The sequence below is a fragment of the Oryctolagus cuniculus genome, chromosome 6 (genome assembly GCF_051225735.1).
Source record: "Oryctolagus cuniculus isolate XC-2025 breed Fujian yellow rabbit chromosome 6, ASM5122573v1, whole genome shotgun sequence".
Classification (NCBI taxonomy): domain Eukaryota; kingdom Metazoa; phylum Chordata; class Mammalia; order Lagomorpha; family Leporidae; genus Oryctolagus; species Oryctolagus cuniculus.
The window spans coordinates 7,924,391-7,946,260 of NC_142872.1; the positions used below are offsets into that span (position 1 = coordinate 7,924,391).

Sequence of the window (21,870 nt, forward strand, 5' to 3'; positions counted from 1 at the left end):
GCAAAGCTGTGTCCCCAAATCTTCAATTATGCATCATAAATGAGTCATTTAAATGGACAGTGATAGAAGAGCGCTTTAATCTGTGCCACCAGCCCTTGGAGAAGCCTAGGGGTTCCCAGTAAGTGAGCCGACCCGGGAGCTCATCCCCAGGTGCCCACCAGAAGGGCTCAGCTTAGATGAGCCTTCCTCCCCCAGCACTTCCTGAGCTGCAAACCCAGGAGGAGCAGGGAGCTTAGGGGACGTGCTGCATGCAGGCGGGACGGGGAGCACTGGGATGGACGGGGAGCACTGGGATGGACAGGGAGCACTGAGGATGCTCCCAGGCCCTGCGGCCGCGCCCCAGGCAGAGGTCCTGGAAAGGAGCAGCTCTCGCTAAACTGGAGTCAAGGCAGCTTCACGGGTGCAGTCCAGGGCGCACAGGCTGCAAAGCCGTGGTGCATAGAGTCAAGTCAGGAGCTGGCCTGCGTGCCCGGGGAGGAGGGTGCAGAGGCAGAGGCCTGAGGAGGGGGTGAGCAGGAAGGGAGGGTGGGGGAGGCCAGAAGAGGAGGCGTGGGGGACAGGAAGGTGGGGGAGGCCTGAGGAGGGGGTGTGTGAGAGGGGAGGGCAGGGGAGGCCTGAGGAGGAGGGGGCGTGTGGAACGGGAAGGTTGGGGAGGCCTGAGGAGGGGGCGTGTGGAACGGGAAGGTGGGGGAGGCCAGAGGAGGGGGTGTGTGAGAGGGGAGGGCGGGGGAGGCTGGAAGAGGGGTGTGTGCGGGACGGAAGGGCAGGGGAGGCCGGAGGAGGGGGCGAGAGGGAGGGGAGGACAGGGGAGGCTGGAGGAGGGTGTGTGGGAGGGGAGGGCAGGGGAGGCCAGAGGAGGGGGTGTGTGAGAGGGGAGGGCGGGGGAGGCGAGCTGCCGAGTTCCTGCGGTTTCTCAGTCCCGGGCTGCAGGGGACCCCACAGGCAGAGAGCTCTGGTTGGTGTCAGAGGTTCCCCGAGGAACAGGTGTCCCGGCCTCACGGTGAGCCCGAGCCCCTCTGCCTCCTCTGTCGGGAAATTGCAAACCAAGTCTGTCTGCCCTCCACCTTCGGGGGACGTTGTCAGGGCTGGTGTGGAAGTCCAAGGAGGACACGATTTAGGGGGCTTGGCCCGAGAGGAGGAGCGAGTGGAGTGAGCCTGCAGCACAGGGCAGGGCCGGGGTGGTGCAGGCAAACCCACCAGGCGACGCCTGGGCCAGCACCTCCAAGGCTGTGGCACTTCTGGGGAGATGTTTTTCCGAAGCCCTTAGTTGTTACAAAGAGCTGCTGTTTTGTTGTCCTTTAAAAACAAACAAACAAACACGTCCCATCTTTGTAATGAATATTTATACACTGAGTACAAATCTAGTAGCCCCCATCCTGCTGGTGCAACCCCAGAACTCCCTGGTGCGCTCTGCCAGGCGGCTCTGCCCGGTGGCCACCCTCCAGCACCTCCCCCCTGTGCCGTGAAGAGGTGGCCCTGAGCTTGGTGAACAGCTTGGCCTCTGATCTTCCTGCTCTCTGGGACCTGCCAAGTAGCTGAAGGGAGGCGGACTGGGGGAGAACAGACCTTGGAGACCAAAGACAGGGCAGGCACTGCGCTGCCGCCGCCACGGGGTACCAGGCAAGCCGGGGCAGAAACCAGACCCGCTGAGAGACGGGGAGCAAGTGAGTCCTGGGGACATTGCGGTAGCCCCACAGCCAGCCCTGCCCAAAGCCACCAGCCCAACTAACCAGTGCCTCTGCAGGACATCTGGGGAGTGAACCGGCACGTGATAGATCTCTATCTCTCTGTCTCTCTCTCTGTCCTCTGCCTTTCATAAGTAAAAGAATGCCTCTTAAACCAGAAACATCGAACTGGTTTGCCCAGCTGCTGCACGCTTGGTTACCTCCTGCTGCAGGGAGCTGTGTTCTGGGCACCGTGGGGGGACGGGAGGACTCTCTCTGTGCCCAGTGTCTCCATGAGGCGAGGAGAGGGCCTTTCTCAGCCCTGGCGTGGGCACCTTCCACAGCCCCTGCATGGCAGCCCTAGGGGGACCCTGTGTGTCCGGCTCTTTGCCTGCATCCATCTCACAGCCCCCCCCCAGAGGAGGCCGGGGGCCCCAGAAGCCTTTTTGGGGGACACCAGCCTTGGGACCTGGAACCCTGAGCTTGCACCCAAGTCACGCCCTGGGCTGCGTTTCAAAGCTGGAGACCTGGATGCGACCGTGACTTCCTGCCTCTCAGCTGCGCGTCGCTGGGTGATGCGCTTCTTGTGTGTTTGGCCCTAGCTGCCAAGTTTTGCAAGTAGGTGGCCACCCCTGTCTGTCGGAGTCCCTGTGGCCCGCTGGGAGGGCCGGGCTGGGGCTGGTGCTAGAGGATGGCGGAGGCTGACCACGCTCCTTCCCACCGTCCTCCGGGGGCCACAGACCGGGAGCGCTTCACGGCACTCCCAGGGGACCCTGCATCCTAGAGGCCGTCTGGCCGGGGACAGGTGCTTGCCGAGGTGGGCAGGGAGAGCCCGGCTGAGACAGGCAGGCAAGCCTCGCTTCCCAGCCTGCTCTGCCCAGGACACACTTGGATCTCTTCTCCCACGATGCTGTCCCCAGCCTGGCCCTGGTGGCTCCCTCAGGCTACAGATGCGGGGCACAGACCGGGCGTATGTCTTGGCTGGGTGTCCATCTCCCGTTTATACTCTGGTGGGGAGCTAATGCGATTTCGAGCCTGGAGTGTGCAGCTGGGGACCTGCACAAAGCAGGATGCTCACCGCGGCTGGTCTGTGGCCGCCTTCCTTCCTTGGTCGTTGCGGTGGGGGCATCCTTCTCCTCACTCCCGCACCCCGCTCTCCGTGCAGCGTTTGCTATGGAACCTTACGTGCCTTCCAGGAGAGGGGGAATGTGCAGCCCCACTGGTAGGGGCTGGGGGCAGAGGGAGGGTGATGGCTGTGTCTCTGCTTTGCCTTTGGGGTCTCACCCGACATAACGCAAGTGGAGGTGAACAGTGTGCATTTCTGGTGCAGCTTAGGCTCTTAAACATCCTCTTTTTTTAAAAGATTTTTTATTTATTTATTTGAGAGAGAGAGTTACAGACAGTGAGAGAGAGAGGCAGAGAGAGAGGTCTTCCCTCTGTTGGTTCACTCCCCAAATGGCCATCATGGCTGGCGCTGCACCAATCTGAAGCCAGGAGCCAGGTGCTTCCTCCTGGTCTCCCATGCAGGTGCAGGGCCCAAGCACTTGGGCCATCCTCCACTGCTTTCCCAGACCACAGCAGAGAGCTGGATTAGAAGAGGAGCAGCCGGGACTAGAACCGGTGCCCATATGGGATGCTAGCGCTGCAGGCAGAGGATTAACCTGCACCATGGGCCGGCCTCCTCTTTTTTTTATCATAAGAACACGCCTCGGAGCTCCCCTCCTGGGGAGGACCACCAGCACGCACAGGAGTCCTGGAGCCAGCCTGCAGTGTGGACTCAAGTCCAGCTGAGCCCGGCCTCCACCGGCTGAAACCCAGCTGAGCAGCAGGTGCAGCAGGGGCAGAATTGAGGCTCACGCGTGTAGCCCGTGTTCAGGCCGCAGTGCTGAGACGGGAGCTCACGGATACAGGCACTTCAGAGCTTGCACCTCCAGAATCCATGTTGCAGAAATCAAGTAGCAGGAAGGCAGAGGCAGAGCAGGTGCGTGGAGGGGCCTCGGGCCTCGGCCTTCTGCTGAGTTCTGTGGTTTGTGAGGTCTCAGGCTGCAGCTTCTCCTCCCTCTGTGTTCGGGCATAATGGTTTCACGTCAGAATGACACTGTTGGTGGATGGCGCGATTTCTCCACGGGCCCTATGGGGTGAAGTCGTTTTCCTTAGGTTGTCAGAGGGTAGCGGAGCCATCGGTGGTGGAGGAAGTAGAGGGGTCCCTGCCCCACGTGGGACACAGCCCACCTTGCGTGGTGCAGCCGGCCAAGGGGAGCAGAGGGCGGGGGCGGGGCTGTACTTGACCCCTCGGGAGACTGCACTCTGAGCGCCCTGCAGGCCGGGGCTGGAGGAGCAGAGCACAGAGATGGGTTCCGGGAGAAGGGGTAGAGACGGAGGCGGCCTCAGTGCCGGGGCGGGGGGGGGGGGGTGAGAGCTGGAGCCCAGCCCGTGGCCCTTGCTGGCGCAGGCTCAGCGGGAGCGGGCAGCAGTGCTTCTTTTTTCTGATCCCCCAGAGGCACAGCAGGGACTGGCAGCGCCTGAGCAGGAAGCCAGCCCAGACCCCGGGGGTCACCCCCAGCAGGAGCGGGGCCGGGTGCAGTGCTGGCCGGTGTCACCCTCCCTTCCGGCTCCGCTGCCTCCCGTGCCTCCTGGGCCCTTGAGAAGAGCATCCTGCTGAGTACAGAGTGGGCCCTTCTGGGGAGGACAGGGCGGGTCCTTCCACAGAGGAAGCACCTGTTTCCTGGTCACCTGGCCGGGCGCCCGTGCTTCCCCCACCGGCTGCTGGACGGAACGCGGGACAGAGCAGTGTCCAGTCCCCAAGCTGAGGGACCTGGGGGCTGCAGGCATGCTCCGTGCTTCTCTGGGCTCTGTTAGGTGGGGGGCAGGACGTCCCCCGTGGGGCAGAAAGGAGGCCTTGGGCCACCAGGCTATGGGTTATTCTCTTCCCAAGTAAAAACCATTTGTTTCCAGGGTTCAGGGAATGTGGGCTCTGCGCCTCATGGTTTCATTTCTCTTCCCTCTGTGGTTATGTCTGGGGAAAGATCCAAGCTTCATGGGTTTGGAGGACCTGCTCCATGGAAAATACGTGGAACGGCCACACGTGGACGGGGTGGAGCCTGTGTGCAAAGCCTGTCTGTGGCCTAAACCTCTTGCCAAGGGCGGTAACGGCCAGGAGCCAGAGCCTGCCTGCTTATCCTCCAGTGTGCCCTCTGCGGGGGAGGCCGTGGCTGGACCGCTGCGTGGAGGCGTCGCTCTGACTGCAGAGTGCCTGGGACTCCAGCTGTGGCCCCCGTGTGTGCCAGTGCTGTCCCCCACCCTTGGGACGCCCCTCGGTGCAGAGTTGCTGGGGGACCCTGCAATGTACCAGATGCATCTACTGGAATCCCCCGTGCCTTCGTCGGGGGCACAGTCAGACCCCTCCCAAAGGCTGTTTTGTAGAAAATGACCTCCTCTTGGGGGGTCTGCAGGGTTGAGAGCCCGCGGGGGAAGCGGCCCAGAGAACCTGCAGGGAAGTCGCGGTTCTCAGAAAGAAGCGGAGGGAAGCGGGATCACGTCCAGCTCCTAGGAAGGCCAGCACGAGGACCTGCCGCTCCACGCAGCCCGTGGGGAGTAGGGGAGCGACAGGCCACAGGCTGTGCCCACCAAGGCCAGGGCAGCAAGGTGTGACTGGATGGCAGGTCGTTCCTCCTGGCCGGTTCCTGATGTTACAGACCCCAAATGCTGGAGGTAGCAAGTCCAGGGAGGACACGGGTCCGCTCCAGTGGTCAGGGCTGAGCAGGGGCCGCTGGCCAAGGGCACAGCTGTAGCGTCCTGCCTGTCCGCTGCCTCCCTGGGCTCCCCGCTCCCCATTCCGAATGGGCGCTTCTTGGGCACCTCTCCCACAAACCTCTGGGCTCTGCCTGCAGCTCCTGTCCCTGACCCCTCCCTCAGCGGGGCCGCCCTGGCCCTTGGTTCCATTAGAACCTGTGTTTGTCGTTGGCACTGACGGGCACGGGTGACCCTGGCCTCCCTGCTGCACAGGGAAGCGAAAGTGCCCGCGTGTCCTTCGCAGCCAGGTATTTTTAGATGACTCGCAAATGCGCCTTTTCTCTGCTTTCCTCCTTGGACTGCTGCATTTTTATTCTTGGAAGCAGCCCCCTGCTGCGACTTGACTTGTCTTGGCTGCATCGGAGTCGCGTGGCTGAGCCAGGGCCCTATTACCTGTTTGTGATGGGAAAGGCGCTGGGCAGGCCGGGATGCCCTTGTTTCTGCACTGGGCGGCTGCAGGTGACGCCTCGTTGACCGGTTCCAGCCTCTCTGGGCCTCTGGGCATGGACTTGCAGCTCTGAAGCCAATGCACAAAACCCGGCCTGAGTCCGCCGCCCCTCCCCCCACAGAGGCCTTTGATGGGGCCCCTGCCAGAGCCTGCAGGCAGGCAGGCAGGTCTGTGCCGCCCCAGCACCGCACCGCTCGGCTCTGCTCCCCACACCGAGCACCCCGTCTGTGCTTGCTTTTCGCGCGTGCCCGTCTTCCCCCTCTGGTCTGCTGAGCCTGGCTCCCTCCTTTCTGCACTGCTGTGTCCCATGGCCACGCCCTGCTGGGGCCAGGTCAGCTCCATCTCAGGGACTTGCACATATCTGCCTCCTTCCCATGGCCACGCCCTGCTGGGGCCAGGTCAGCTCCATCTCAGGGACTCGCGCACATCTGCCTCCTTCCCCTTGGGTATGAGCTCTCTGACGGAAGGCGCTGGGGTCTCCTCACTCCTGAAGCCCCAGCACCAATGTCTGGTAAGTATTTATAGTGTCTTTGACAGGCAGTCATACACACACACACACACACACACACACACACGGCTCCCATCTGCTGGTTCCCTCCCAAATGCCAAAGCCAGGAGTTTGGAAACAAATCCAGGTCTCCCACATAAGTGGCAGGAACCCAATTACTGGATATGTCACCCGCTGCCTCCCAGGGACCACACAGCAGGAGGCTGGCAGGAGGAGCCGGAGCGGCTGCCGAGCGCAGGCACCTGTGTGGGGTGCAGGCCCCTAACTAGGTCTTAACCGCCGGGCCACACCTCCTGCCCCATCTGATAAGCTTAGGGACAGCTGTGCAAGGGCACCCAGGTCCTCAGCAGTCTCTGTGGGCACGCGACTCTGCAGGGGCCGGATGTCGGGGGGCGCCTCCCTCCCTTTCTCCTCTCCGTGCCCGGCTCCCTGGTGGCCAAGGGCGGCTGAGTTCCTGGGCGTTGTTACGGCGGTGTCTCCTGATGTCCGGCTTCCTGTGGCTCCCTAAGGACAACTGTGCACCATTGTCCTTGCTTTTTGTTTTGTTTAGTTTTTTTTTTTTTCTCCTGGAGGAGAGGAAGTTCAGAGCTAAGCCAAAGCCGTCTGGAGGGATCCTTCCACAGCCTCCTGACCGGTCGCCTCTTTCCTGTCTGGGCTCCTGCCCTGCGACCCGTGTCTCAGAGCGTGCAGGGTGCATTCAGGCCCCTGCTTGCCTTGACGGCTGCGTCCTGTCCTTGCGGAAGCAGCGGGGTGTGGGAGAGGGGCGTGGGGTGGGGCTCCTTGGCCGCTTCGCTGCCCCCTGAGGTGAGAAGTCCCTCACCCTGGGCCCTCGCACGCTCTGGAGTCCCCACCGTACCTGAAAGCGCATTCCCTGTCGTGCTGCCGACGGCCGCGGCTGCACATGGGCAGAGGAGCCGCAGCCTGCGCCCACCCTGGGGGGCTTTGCCCGCATGTTCTCTGCATCTTTCCTGTGGACAGACCCCTCTGACTTGGCTGCTGGGTGCTGAGAGACCCTTAGGTATGAGCCTGAACATGCAAGGTGATGGGAGATGCTCACCCTGCTGCCCACACCCGCCTTCCGCGCACTCCCATGTGGACTGGGGGTCCAGTGGACAAGACCCCCCTGTTACAGGATGGCTGTGACGGGACATCACGTGTGACTACACGACCCATGCCGGGAAACCTGTGGATGCAGGGGCGGCACGGCTTTGCCCATAGTCAAAGCACCGTGTTCTGAAAGGCACGGCACAGACACTGATGTGCAAAGCCTTGGGCGATGGCGTCACTCAGAAGCCCCCCCAGGAATGCAGAGTGGCAGTTCTCCCTGGGCGGGGTTTCACCCCATGGGGCATGGTTGGGAAGGTGTGGAGACTTCTTGTAGCCACAGCTAGCAGGCAGGTGTGACTGGCCGCCACGGGGTGGGCCAGTGCCCTGCTGCACAGGATGCGACCCCGGGGGCCGTGGGGAAGGCTGTGCCGGCTGCCTGCTGCCCGCAGCCGCATTCTGAGCCACTGCAGGTCAGCCTGGCTGGCAGCCATGGAAGAGCACATGGAGCCGGGGCGCAAAACGCAGACTGCAACCCACGAGGACGCCGGGACCCCGGCGGTCTTCTCCACCTGCACCCGTGATGCCGAGAAGCCCGGGCTCACAGAGGCTGCAGGACGAGGTCTGCTGGGAGCAAAGAGTGCAGCTCAGGTGCTGCCCCCAGCCAGTAGGCAAGGGCTGCCAGCGGCACCTGCAGGGCCCTTCCAGGCACAGAGGCTGCGTTGTCACCCAGCTTCCAGATCTGTCCCGTAGCCACCCCTGGCCTGGAACCTTACTGGGACAGGAATTTGGGAAAGGAGGTGGAGCTGCAGCTCGGCTGCTTTGGCAGAGCCCCGTCAGGGCACTGGGGTCACCAGGCGGGGGGCCGGGGAGCAGTGCCTTACTCACTAAACGGCGTCGCAGCAGCGTGTGTCTGTCTGGAAGACAAGATTAAAGCCTCACCTGATGCACACAGAAACTAGGGCAGTGGAGGGCCCGTGACAGGAGACAAGGTTCTGTTCTGCTGTCTTCCTGAGCCAAGGAGGAGGGGCTTAACTTTGCTGATGTTCAGAACGCGGAAGCTGAAGCAGGAGGAGCTGCAGCACCCGTGAGCCTGGCCAAACTCGGAGAGGCGGGGTGCCGCGGGGTGGGCGGCAGTGCGTAGGGGCCATGCTTGTGTGTGTGTGTGTGTGTGTGTGTGTGGGGAGAGGCTGCCATGTGTGAGTTTGTGTGTGTGTGCATTATGGGGCTGTGTGCATACATATGTGTATGTGCATCTGTGAGTGTGTATTTGTGCATGTGTGTGAGGGGCTGTGTGTGTGTGTGCATGCATTACAGGGCTGTGTCCATGCGCGCGTGTGTGTGTGCATTACGGGGTTCCGTCCATGCGTGTGTGTGTGTGTGTGTGTGGAGAGGCTGCCATGTGTGAGTTTGTGTGTGTGTGCATTATGGGGCTGTGTACATAGATATGTGTATGTGTGTGAGGGGCTGTGTGTGTGTATGCATGAATTACGGGGCTGTGTCCATGCGTGTGTGTGTGCATGAGTTACGGGGCTGTGTTCATACATGTGTGTGTGCATGAGTAACAGGGCTGTGTCCATGCATGTGTGTGTGTGTGTACACGCCCGTGTGAAGAGGCACAGGTGGGCGGCCCTGGGAGCACCACCGAGTCAGTCCTCCCTGTGGAGGGCCGTGCTCCTCAGTGACTCGGATGCCTGGCTGCCGACCGGGTTCGGGCACCGCCTTCCCTGGGGCTGCACTGCTGGTCTCTGTCTCCCTCAGGGAGAGCCCTTCTGTGCCCCCCACCGCCCCAGCCCTCAGCCCCGCCTCTAACACATGGCTGGGCAGCTCTCTCCCACCCAAAGCCTCCTCAAAGCCCCCACAGGCTCCAGTCTGGGGGGATCCTCCTCCGGCTCCTGCGGGTCTCATGGCCCTGCGTCCCACTCCTCCCTGGAGCAGCCCCGCAGCCCAGTGTGTGAAGATGGGGTGCAAACCCTGGGGCTCTGATCAGGGTTCCTGGCAGGCGCTTTGGGGAGAGGGGCCTGCTTTTTGGAATTGCGTCGGGATTCCTGTCAGCTTTGCACCCAGAGAGACCAGAGCGAGGCTTATGGAGCCTCCTCCGAGCAACATCCGGGCCCGAGACGCCCCCCTCGCCTGACAGCTGAGGCTCAGCTAGCCTGGGAAGAACATAATTTTAACGTCACCATCAGGGAATGACCATGCGCCGAGCACACGCTGCGCTGCCCTGACCGTGCGTCGTGTCCTGTCTCTCTGGACACACTGGTCCCGGCCACTGCTCACAGCCCCGCCCTTGGTTTGGTGTCTGAGCGCGCAGTCTGAGGCGACAGCCAGCTGGGGGTCGTGTGCTTGCTGCCAGGCCAGGCGGCCAAATGCCGGCCCTCTCCTTGTTCTTCCAACGGGGAAACTGAGGCACAGAGGGGCAGGTTGCAAGTGGCCCCCCTTCCAGGCCGTGGGAGCTGAGCTGCAGGTCAGACTCTGCCCCTCTCTGGGGGGCTTCTGCAGAGGCAGGCGGTGCCTGTGCCTGCCCAGGCCTCCTCCCACAGCCCCGCGCCCTGCAGCCGAGCCCTGGGCTCCACCGTGAGCGTCATCTTCAGAAAGCTACAGCCCTCTTTTGTATGACCTTGATGGGACCACGTGACAGTTGCTTGCCTGCCTTTAGCGGAGAGGCGACCGACCAGCTGACCCGAGTCCTTCTCCAAGAGTCTAGAGGAACAGGAAGAGTTGAATGCTGAGTTGAATCCTGGACGCGCCCTGCAAAGTGGCGGGAGAGTGCCAGGAACTCAGCGTCCACACTTCCTCCACGCCTGAGGCTCCAGGGCCCAGCATGGCTCCAGGGCTGGGGGAGGGGTAATGGGGGAGGATGCCTCGTCTCCGCCCCCCCCCACAGTTCCCCCAGTCTGTGTCCACTCATCCTTGTGGGTTCACTTCAGCCCCATTCTACCTGGGTGGAAAGTGTGCTGGGGCGGGGGCTGTGGGGTCCCTCCAGCAGGGCCACAGTGCCCCCCACCCTGCCCCTGCTGGTTCCCCCTCTCCTGCGCACCTGCTGCAGTGTCCTGCCCGCGGAGGTGTGTGGTGAAGACCTTGACTCTCACCACCACTGGGCCATGGAGTCAGGGGTAGGCTGAGGCCCCTGCAAAGCCAGGAGCTCCCTAAGAGGCTGCCCCCACCCGCTGAAGCCTGTCCACCCACACACGGGTCCCAGACTTCTCCCCTCCAACACTTGGCTTTTCATCCCAGATTTCTGCATAAGTAGAACTTGGAGCTTTGATGCTTCTATATTTTAAAATCAGGTCTAAATCCTTCCCACACGGCCAGCTGTTCCTTCCCCCTGCCGGTTTGAATTTCCTCTGGAAACAGGTAGGGAATGCGGGCCAGCCCGGGTGTCGGTGCAGGCAACTGCGCGCCCCCAGACGGCTCCTGGCCTGCAGGCTCCCCACTGCCCTGCCCTGGGTCCCCTGCTAATCTGGGTGCGGTTGAGTCAGCCCACGCGTGCAGGCAAATCAGAGGCGGGGTAAAGCCGGCTTGCAAAGGAAGCCGAAATAAACGGCGGCGGCGCTTGGGGACCTGGAAGCGGGTGAATTTGGCTGCGGTTTGAGAAGGTGCCATCGGCAGGTTTTCTTCCTGGTTCTGGGCTGCGGTGTGGGAGTGTTTCGCCGTGGGAGAGCCAGAGGTTCGGGTCCTAGTTCTGAGATTTCTCCCTGGACGATCCTGGGGGCTCCCTTGGCCTTAGCCGCTCTTCCTTTGTGCGGAGCAGGCAAGGGATTCACGCGAGGACCCTCAGCCCGGGTCACAGGGCACCGGCACCGCGGTCCGCCTCCCGCTGCAGGCGAGCGAGAGGCCGGTATTAACACCGCTGGAAAAAATTAAATAAGCAAAGAGGAGCCCTTGTCCTTGAACTTCCTCTAAGAGATATCGGATTACATTTTTCAGTGTTTCCTAGGAAACCAGCTCAGTGTAAAAATGTATTCTTTGTCTTCTGCTCTTTGCAAAATTGTTTGAACCATCATATCTCATAAAAGGTTGCTTCACAGGCGATTTGAACAGCATTAAAAAAAAGCTTAATCTGCAGTTTGCTGCACTGGGGGCGGTGCACCTCTCTCGCCGGCTCAATGCCGCAGATTGTGTTTGCTGAAATGGATAAGGTGACGCCACCGTTTCAAAGGGTCTGTGAAATCAAATCTTGTTGTCTTTTCCCTCCAAATCCTGAGTCTTGGGAGATTCTTATCAGCATTTACACAACGGATCCTTGATGAAGGGAAACAAGCCGTCCTCCCCCCCCCCCCACCCTTCTCTTCCATTCTCTTCTCATTCCTGCCTCCCCGACGTCCCCTGCCCTAGGCTTGTGCAAGTACTTGGTCTGCACACAGCCGAGGGGCCTGGGGGTCCTCAGAGCTGCCCCAGGTCAGAATCCCCCATGTCTCGATCACCTCGGATGGGTGTTCCCGGTCTCCGCCTGGCCAGCTCATCTTGTGGTTTTGCAAAGGGCCGGGGGGGTCGGACGTGCACTGGGCTGGGGTCTGTGAGGGTCAAGGGCACGGGCAGGCTTTCCCTGGGTTCAGACGCTGGCATTGCAGCTCCCGCGCCTCGTGAGTGGGAGCCCCCGGAGAGCAGGACGAGAGCCTGGCTTCCCGTGCCCGTGGCTGTTCCTGGGCATGTGGCCCCGAGCGCTCGTCTGACTCCTGCCCCTGGTGGGAGACCCACTGAGGCCCCCACCATGCTGTGTGTCTCCCGCTTCTGACAATGCCCGTGCTACCCCCCCAGCCGGTGAGACAGAGCCGGAAAGCCCTGGCTGTGGGGTGACCTCGCGTCTGCACGGCAGCTGCCTCATCGGTCGAAAGGACCTGACAAGGGACCTACCTGACGTGGTTCTCAGGGGGACGGAGTGACCTGGTGCCCAGGAAACCTGGCGCAGGGCCCGGCCCTGCTGAGTGTGGAGCTGACGCTCCATGGGCGGTGGCTCGCTTTCTGATGACAAGAGCTCCAGGCAGCAAATGGTGCTCTGGGCACCTGCGACCTGGCAGGCTCAGGGAGCGCCGTGGGATTATAGAGGTGGAAAAGGTACCGTCCCTGCCCCCGACACGCTTACAATCTAAAGGGGAAACAGAGCTTTGCAGCATGTGGAGGCTGTGCCAGAGAGCCCTGTGCACAGGGGGCGGGCACCCAGGCCGTGTGCAGTGCGGGAGGACCACACGGCTTGTGTGTTCCCATACACAGGGAGGTACACTGCTGGCTTCCCGACACAGGCTGGCTACACTCAAGGTGCACAACATGACCATCTGGTGCACCCACACCTGGCATAGGGGTCACCATGACCAAGTTGGCACATCCAGAACGTGTTCCTCTTATCACTGACCGTGTGTGTCCTCTGTCCATCTCCCTGGCTCTCCGACTTGCGCCTGTGGCTACCACCAGTCCCGTCCCCGCTTCTGTGCCGCTACTTCGCTAGATTCCACATGTAAGTCTGGCTCAATTCACTTAGCATAATGTCAGCATTCCATTATTTTTTATGGTTGAGTAATATTCCATTGTGTATACACGCCACGATTTCTCTGTCCATTCATCCATCGATGGACCCTTCGGTTGTTCTCTGTCGTGGCTGTTGCGGCTGATGCCCAATACGGGATGCAGATAAGTCTCCCACACCCTGATCTCACTTCCTTGGGCCACCCACCCCGTTGTGGTTTGGGGAGTAACTTGGGTGTCCCCCAGAGACCCGTGTGCCAGACCCTTGATCCCGAGTCGTATGTGAGTTGCAGGATGATGGACCATGTCTCACCCGGTTTTGGTCTCTGAAGTGGGGCCTTAGGAAGTGATCAGCGTGGCTGGGATGCTAGGCTGGAGCCCCGCGATGCGCTCTGCGTGGCTCTGAAGGAGGAGCCTGCTCCAGCCCCGGCTCCCTGGCCTGCCCCGCATCTGCCGTCTCCAGCCTCCGCCAGGTGCAGCACCTCAGACGGTGGCCTCTGGGCTCTAAGCTGAAATCGACCTCTGAAAATGCTCCTGTCGGGTGTTGTGAGCAGCTAACGAATGCAGACACAGCAGCGGGATGCTGGGTCGGTCAGACGGCAGATCTGCTTGTCCATTTGTGGGTACCCTCTGTCCTGTTTTCCATGATGGCTGCACTAATGTACTCTGACCTACAGCATGCGGGACGTCGCCTTCCTCCACGTCCATCCCAGCACTGGTGGTCTGACAGGTGTGGGTGACATCTCACTGCCGTTTTGACTTCAGCTTCTTTGTAGATCTGTTGGCCATTTTTATATCTCCTTTGGAAAGAGAGCCTTTACCCACTTTTAAACTCGAGTTTGTAGTTTTTGCTGTTGAGTCTTAGGAATTCCTTATACATTTTGGATATTAATCGGATATGCGGTTTGCAAATAGATTCTGCCCTCCATGGTGGGCTTTCCATTCTTTTCACTGTTTGCTTTACTGTGCAGAAGCGTTTCAGCTGAACGCCCCACATGTTTGTTCTTGCTCTTGTTGCCTGTCCTTCTAGTGTCCTAAGTAGAGAGTTGTCATCAAGGCCAGTGCAAGGAGTTCCCCCCTTCTGTTCTCCTGTAAAAGTTTTATAGCTTCAGACCTTACGTGTAGGTCTTTAACCTCCGTTCATTTTAAAAACAATGCCCTCTGCTGAGTTTGCTCAGGGCACGCCCCGAGTCTGCAGTTCCCTGCTCCCCTTCTGCCTGCGGTGGCCCTGGGAGTCTGTGCTTTCCCGTGGGATGTGAATGAAAGGGCTCCTTCTGTGTGACCCCAGCGCTAGTGAGAAGCCCTGGGCCTGCTACACCCACTGCCTCTCTCCTTTCCTGTTCACGGAGACACTGGCACAGTCGGAAGAGCTTCTGGAATCTTCTAAAGTCTGAAGCTGGATGGCGCACCAGCCTGCGGGGCCATCGCCAGCCCTGCACCACGTGCTTTGGGCTGGCACCTGAGAGGCCGATCAAATTCTACCTTTTGCTTCTCCCTGTCTCTTTCTCTCTCTCTCTCTCTCCCATTTTATCCGAAAGGCAGAAAGACAGATATGCAGACACAGAGAGATCTCCCATCCCCTGGTTCATTCCCCAAATGCCACATACAGCAGCCAGGGCTGGACCAGGCCACAGCCAGGAGCCTGGCATTGAACCTGTGTCTCCCATATGAGTGGCAGGGACTGAACCCTTCCATTTGTTTCCGAGGGCACACTGTAGCAGGAAACACGGGGGGACTCCAGCCAGGCATTGTGACGCGGGCGGCGGCCATCCAAGGCGGCAGCTTATTCACTGTGCCCGGTGCCCACTCTGCGTTTCCATCTGTTTCCAACCCCGTGTTCTGGGGGACTCTTCTGGGAAGCTAACAGAGGAGGTCTTGGCGGTGCAGTGGGTTAGGAACGGGGACACCTCCTTTTTGCCACCGGTGTGTGGCAAGAAATCTCAAGTTGTGATTTGTCTCTAAAGACTGATGAACCAGGTCTCTGGGCACCGGTGCACTGGTGCTCCTCTTCCCTGTGATGCTTCGGAGTGAGAACAAAGTTTTCCCCTTGAGAGGAGTGGCAGGAACCCTGGGGCAGGAGACGGGCAGGCTCGGGATGGAGGGAGCAGCACTTCGCCCGCCCTTCCCCCGCAGGGCCACCTCCAGCTGAAGATGGAAACTCCAGGCCCAGATGCGTCTGGGGAGCTGGTTGTGAGGGAATGAGCTCCGGCGTTGTGGTACCACCAGTGAAGCTGCTGCGTGACACTTGCATCCCATAATGCCTGGGATCTAGTCCTCTCTCTGCTTCTCATCCAGCTTCCTGCCATTGGACACCCTGGGAGGCAGCAGGTGATGGCTCAAGTGTTTGGGTCCCTGTCACCCACATGGAGATCCCCGTTGAGTTCCTGGCTCCTGTCTTTGACCTGCTCCAGCTGCCTCTGCTGTTGTGGGCATTTGGGGGAACAAAGCAGCAAATGGGGGATATTCTTTCTCGCTCTCTTTCTCCCTCCCTGCCTCTCTCTCTTTCTCTCTCCCTCTCTTTCTTTCCTCTCTTTCTCTCTCTCCCCTTTCCCTCCCTCCCTCATACCCCTCCCTCCCTCTCTTCCTCTCTTTGTCTCTCCCTCTCTCATCCTCTCTCTTCTCTCTCTCCCCCTCACTCCTTCTCCCTCCCTCCCTCCCTCCCTGCCTTTCAAATCAACAAGAAAGTGAGTAAGTAAACTAAAAATGGAAATAGCAAGTTGCCATAGCAGACAGACAAGCTGAGGCGGGCAGGTGCCATTCGCGGGGGCGCTGAGCACGGGCACCATGGAACAAGGCAGCAGGTGGACCTCCAGCTGTGCTCTCTCTCTGCATTCTGCCACCTTCCCAAGACCCGAGGGTCTCGCCCAGAGGCCACAGATGGGGCCAGGCAGGCAGAAGAGCCCCAGGAGGCAGGGGACACTGCGATCAGCGAGGGTGTGGCCAGTTCTCCCAGACCCTGGACCTCTGGGAACGAAGGGGATTGAGTGACACTGTTCAGAAACCCCAGGTCTGGGGTGGGCATCGGGGTAGAGATGGCCATGCCCGTAGAAAAGACTAGAATTCTCTTATCAGGCTGAGCAGGGCTTCTGCGTGCCCAGGCCTGCCTCGGTGTTTTGTTGACAGATAAGGAGATTAGGGGACACAGAAAGACATTTTGCGGTCAGCAGGACGGGGACTCCCGTGCTTTGAGGTGATGTCCGAAAGGCCTGGGGCCTCACCCGTGCACCACGTGGTAAAGGCCCTGGTAGCACTGGTAGAACCCCGCCCCCCACTGATGCTTCCTCTCTCCTCTCCAAGGCTTTTTCGCAGATGTGGATGACACGGTGCCAATGCTGGGTTTGCTGGCCCAAGTGGCCAGGCCAGCTCTGACAGGAACCCAGGCCCACAGACTCACAACAGGACATGCTGGAAGCCACACCAGGCTGCGTGTTAGAGGTGACCATCCCCATAGGCCCCCACCCCACCCCGAGCCGTGCTGGGCCCCGGGATCGGGCTCTGTGAGCCCCAGCTGAGGCACTAGGACTGTTCTGGGTCGCGTTTCCCGAGAACAGGAGCGTCGCTTTGGTTTCTTGTTTGGAAAGCCCAGCAGATGGGGTGGCAAGGAAAGGTTTTGTTCTAGCTTTGTAGTCACCCAATTAAAATGAGATGCAGACGCTCCGACACCTAGTAATCTCCACCTCGCTCACTTTGGCTCCCGCGCCAGCCTTGCCCTACTACTGACTTACACTGTTTGAATTGCACAGTCAGACGAAACGGCTCGATGTGGCTGCCGGTCGTACACACCAGTCTCACACATCATCTCTCCCCAAGCAAGAGAGATCCCCACGGCCCTTCCCTTCGCCCTGCAAGCCGGGTGGGATAGAGCGCGGTTCTTCAACAAGTGTAAACATCAGTAAGAATTCAGAGCAGCCCACACTTATGTCCACTTTCAACCGTGTTGCTCCCCTGCCCCCCCACGCACGCACACACACGTGCACACACACATGTGCACGCACACACACACCTGCACCTGTCGTGTCCCCAGCAAAGGCAGGGCAGACGTGCAGTCCACACTTTGGAATACATAGCTTCGTTTTTCAGTGGACGGGCTCCTGCCTGTGGGAGTGCACACGTGCCCCTTCCCATGGCCACCTCGGCTGACGCCCCCGTGTGCCCCTCCTGACCGGCAGGTGCGCCTGTGGACCGGGAGAGGCTTCCGTCACCTCTGAGGTCATGTATGGAGGGCTGGGTAGGAGGTACTGGAGCACCTCCCTCCTCCCGGGGCGAGGAGACGCCTGCCTGTCTGTGCCTTGGGCATTCACAGCTGGCGGACTGCAGTGGTGACAGCGGGGTGGTGACAGGATTGTGGGGCCGAGGTGTGGAGGAGGAGGAGCTGGGAGGAGCCACCTCTGCCTCCATCTTCCACCGGCGGCTTCTCCAGGCTCAACCAGAACCTCAGCACGGCCGTTGGCAACGACGCCACGGTGCTCCCTGGGCAGCGTGGCCGAGGGGCCGGCATGAAAAGCCAGCAGCCGCTTCACACACGTCCATCCTGTCACCCTCTCACCCTGGTGGCTCGGAATCTTGGGTTTATTTGTGCTGATCGCCCAGCTGGAGACGCTTGGCCTCCGGTGAAGTGGAAACGTGGGGACAGTCGTGTCCGTGCTGCCTGCCCCGCTGGAGCTGCCACCAGGGACCAGATTAAGATGCAAACTGTAAGGTGCTGCCGATCCAGACCGTGGTTGCTCATGGCAGCTGCAGCCCCGCCCCTCTGTGGACGGGCCTGTTCCCCTCTCCACGCTCTTGGTGAAATCCACACTTTTGCAGTGACTTGGGACTGCATGTGCCAAGCGTCCAGTCCCCGCCCCAGAGCAGTGACCCGGAGCTGGGCTGGGATCAGCCCGTGTTCTCGCCACCCTGTGATCCGTGCATCGGAAAGAGAGTGACTGGATCCACCCTGGATTTCGGTCACCTTTCTCGTCCTAGGAGACCCCTGGGAATTGAATCCTGTCTGCGTGCCTTGTATGCTGGTGTCCTGGCGTGTGTGTCCAAGGTCGCCTTTATCTGTTTTTGCTGGACACCAGCCTTGAACAAGGCCCCTGCTCTCACGGTTACCTGCCCCCCCCCCCCTGCAGCCGAGAGGGGTGACTGCTAGGGAGCAGCGACTGCTAGCGGGTGATGCTGGTGGTTCTTGGGAGGGTGATCAGCCAGGGAGGCAGCTGCCCGGACCTGTGTCCAGGCTCCTGAAAGCGCCCTGGTTCCCGTTTCTGAAAGGAGTTGATAGCAGCTCGCTTTGGAGCCGGCGTGTAGCAGGAGAGGGGCGGGGCTGGCACTGGGTGGCGTCCGCGGGTGCACGTGTGTGTGTGTGTGTGTGTGTGTGTGTGTGCGCGCGCGCAGCTGCCTCTCTTGATCTGCTTGGATTTCATTTCCATTTACTGAAGGCGCATCTGCACCTCTTCCCGGCCAGCCACATTTATGCCCTCACCCTCTGAGGGGTCACCGCCCCTGCCCCCACCCCCACTCCCCAGGGGAGTCAGAGGGACACGTGATCCTCTCAGTGCAGTGCCGAAGATCCCCGTGTGTCTGGTGGCCCCAGTCAGTAAATGGGAGCCCACCCCTGCCACTTTGGGGTCTGGGTCCTCACTGCCTGGTCCTGAGACGAGCGCGGCCCTCCTCCTCCGGCCAGGAGGAGGCGCTGTTCGTCACCTGTGGTTCAGTCTTGGGAATTCCCCGTGCCCTTGACCCAGCACTTGGGCGTCTTACGGACCCACACCCACTGAACGGCTGTTTATTTTGGAAGCGCTTTGCTCCTGCAGTGAACCTGGGCCGGGGATTCTGGGGCACCGCAGGGCTGAGCGATGGAGACCAGACCGTGTGACCTGGCCCGACACTAGCCGGAAGCACTCGGGTCTCAGCTGTCAGCTCAGGGCCCCCGGAACGCCCAGCCTGGGGCGGCATGGGGACGCCCCTAAAGGGCAACAGCCCAAAGACCTCCGCAGAAATGCCAACCCCGCTCGCCGGCAGGCACGGCAGTTAGAAGTCGGGCTGTGGCGTCTGAGCAGACAGCTCCCTGGGGCTCCCCTGTCGGGCCCTGTCACCTCTGCACCAGGCCAGCACCAGAGGCCACCAGGCGGCCAGTGCAGCTTGCACTGCGGAGTTCAGAGGTCCTGCTCTCGGCCTGGCTTCGGCCGGGATGAGGAGCTGGCCGTGGCGCTGTGGGCACAGTGCCGGCTGCCCGCGGCCTCTCCCGGATCACCGCCCTGCCTCCCGGCTGGAAGCCCAGCACGCGGGAGGCGGCTCCTGCAGCCTGCCCGGCTCCGCACAGCTCTCGCTCAGCCGGCCCCAGACCATGAGCTCAAAGCCGCAGCTCTCCTGCTGCCGCGTGACCCTGCCCTCCAGGGGTCATCACGGGGTCGAGTCAGCACCCCCCTCTCCCCCCTCCGCCGTGTGCCCACCGGGCTGTAACTCAAGGAACACAGGCGGAAATGCCCCACCTGCAGCTTCCTGCACTCAAACTGACCGAAAACATCACAGACAGGAAGAAACCAACAACAACAAAAATAAAACCGAAACCCTTGGAAAGCCACGAGTTCAATAGTCCGGCTGCCTTTATATTTAAACCTGGCTTTCAGAAGACCACAGACGGCAGGCGGCCTGAGCACCAAGCTACCCTGGTACAAACCCAACCCGTGGGTTATCAGGGGTGCACCTGGCCCCTCCCCCTCATTCATATGTAAAGAGGCCGAACTCTCATCTGTGCAGGGAGCTATTTTTAGTGGCCCCTACCTGCTAGGATCCTAGCCTTGATCTCTTCAACCATCAAGCCTGCCATAAATGTTTGATGAGGAACAAGCCCATAAAAAGAAAAGGCGTGACATGCAGAGAGGGAGAGGAGGCGTGCGCTGCCTTTTAATTACCCCTGGCTTCTGCCACAGCCCTGCTCCAGGCTGGGCGCAGCTCGGAAGACACGTCCCCGATTTGGGGAGTCCGGGGCGGGGCGGGGTGCTGGTACTGCAAGTGCGTGCAGGACACAGCGGCTGCGCGCCCTGGAAGCCAGAGAAGCGAAAAAATGAGAGGATTCAGGACACAGAGGATGCAGAACAGTCTGGTTTTATTACTTTGAGTGATAGAGAGCCTTTAGTTGCTCCCCGCTCCCGTTTCTCTTTGTTACAACGTACATTAAGTCGTGAATCAGATGTCAGTGGATGTGGAGGTGAGAGGGAAACTGGTGACGTCACGGGATTTGTACAACTTTACAACAAATGCAAGTGTGAGTTGGTGGCATCTACCAGTGTGGGGTGAGGCCGGGGGGGGGGGGCAAAGGCACACTCGGGCGGGCGGGGGCCACAAGGGAAGGGGAGCAACACTGAAATGCAGGAGACGGCCCAATACCAGTGGACACTGCAGAGTGAGCACGGCGGGCGGCGGTTCCTGGGCACAGGGACGGACGTGGGGCGGGCTCCTGCACACGGCCGAGGTGACAGAAGGCACCCACGCGGCCGGGCTCTGCACGGTGAATACTCACGGGGGAGCAGGTGGCAGGGCCCCCCCAACCCCGGTCTCTGCTAGCAGGCTTTTGGTGTCAAGTCCACGGGATGTGAACCCCGCACCCAGCAGCTAAGCCACAGAGGACTGTGGGACCACAGGGTGGCGCACCCACTGGCTCCTGCAGGGGAGGGGGTGGCACATCCCCCTAACCAACTCAAAACTGTCCTTGTCTTTTTACTTTTGAAAGGCTGTTTTTGTAAAAAAAAAAAAAAAAAAAAAAAAAAAAAAAAAAAAAAACCCACACACACACACAAAACAAAAGTGAAACTCAGCCCAGGTGATGAAAATGAAGATAAAAACACTGTCAGCTGCACACTACCAGCCACAGTGGGGTCGGGGCTGCGCCCTCTGCTCCTGATAAACCCGGGAAAGCCCCTGCCCCGCTGCAGAGCAAACGAAAACCAGGTGGCAAGGAAGCACACTCCCTCCCGCCCCTCCGCACACAACAACAAAGGATAAAGAACACAACACGCACACAACAACAACAAAGGATAAAGAACACACATACGCACACAACAACAAAGGATAAACAAAGAACACACACGCACACAACAACAACAAAGGATAGAGAGCACACACACACACAACAATAAACAAAGAACACACACGCACACAACAACAACAAAGGATAAAGAGAGCACACACACACGCACACAACAAAGGATAAAGAAAGAACACATGCACACAACAGCAACAAAGGATAAACAAAGGACACACACGCACACAACAACAAAGGATAAAGAAAGCACACACGCACACACACTAATAATCTCTCACCCAGCAGCGTCCGTGGTGCCTGGCCGTGCGCAGGGGCTGCCCGCCCGTGTCTATTTCCACGCCTCTGTTTGTGTGCACGGCATGTGTGCGCACAGCACCCAGCTTGGAGACGGCCTTATTGAAATGATCTGAGGATGTCGGGTGCAGGGGGCTCTGAGGAGGGAGTGGGGTCTGTCACCCACAGCTCGGGGCCCATGCTTGGCAGTCCCACGGTGGGTGGGTTGGCACGAGGAAAGGCTGTGGGAATCAGAAGGCGTGGTGCCACCAGGCACACCCAGGCTGCCGCGTCACAACCATCACACCTGCGTTCTCCTTTAGTCTGTCTGGCTCCAATCTTCCAGAAGGCTGGAGGGGTGGGGGAGGGTCAAATAAATACCTGTGTTTATTTCAAAAGGGTGATTGGTGGTGGGGGGAAACGCTGATCATAGTGACAGTCCACAAGTGAACACAACTGAGGGTGTAAGGCACAAATTTACATGTGGAAAACGGGCTATTCACAGATGTCAGCCCACGAGAGCCCCGTGGGGTCGGACCGTTCGCTTATGCGAGGGAGCAGCCGGCATACAGATCAGTTCACACCGTCGCTGGCGCCTCCACGGAGACAGGGGCCCGTGGCAGAGCCAGGCTGGCAGCAGTGGGCACCGGTG

At 60.2% G+C, this 21,870-nt stretch overlaps 1 protein-coding gene across 3 annotated transcripts in view; it reads right to left on the minus strand.

The window, feature by feature from the left end:
* Window positions 1-3,015: 3,015 nt before the first annotated feature.
* Window positions 3,016-21,870, minus strand: part of SEMA6A (semaphorin 6A) — a 122,276-nt gene continuing 103,421 nt past the window's right edge. The window contains exons 20-21 of one of the 3 annotated variants that reach the window (XM_089334829.1): window positions 5,850-5,973; window positions 3,016-3,725 (exon numbers count right to left, since the gene is read on the minus strand). In XM_089334829.1, coding sequence (XP_089190955.1) covers window positions 3,563-3,725; window positions 5,850-5,973 — 287 coding nt within the window. In that variant the 3' untranslated portion in view covers window positions 3,016-3,562. Of the gene's footprint in view, window positions 3,796-5,849; window positions 5,974-19,992; window positions 21,569-21,870 lie in introns of those variants that run through there. The other 2 variants (XM_089334831.1, XM_089334830.1) reach the window with 2 other exon arrangements.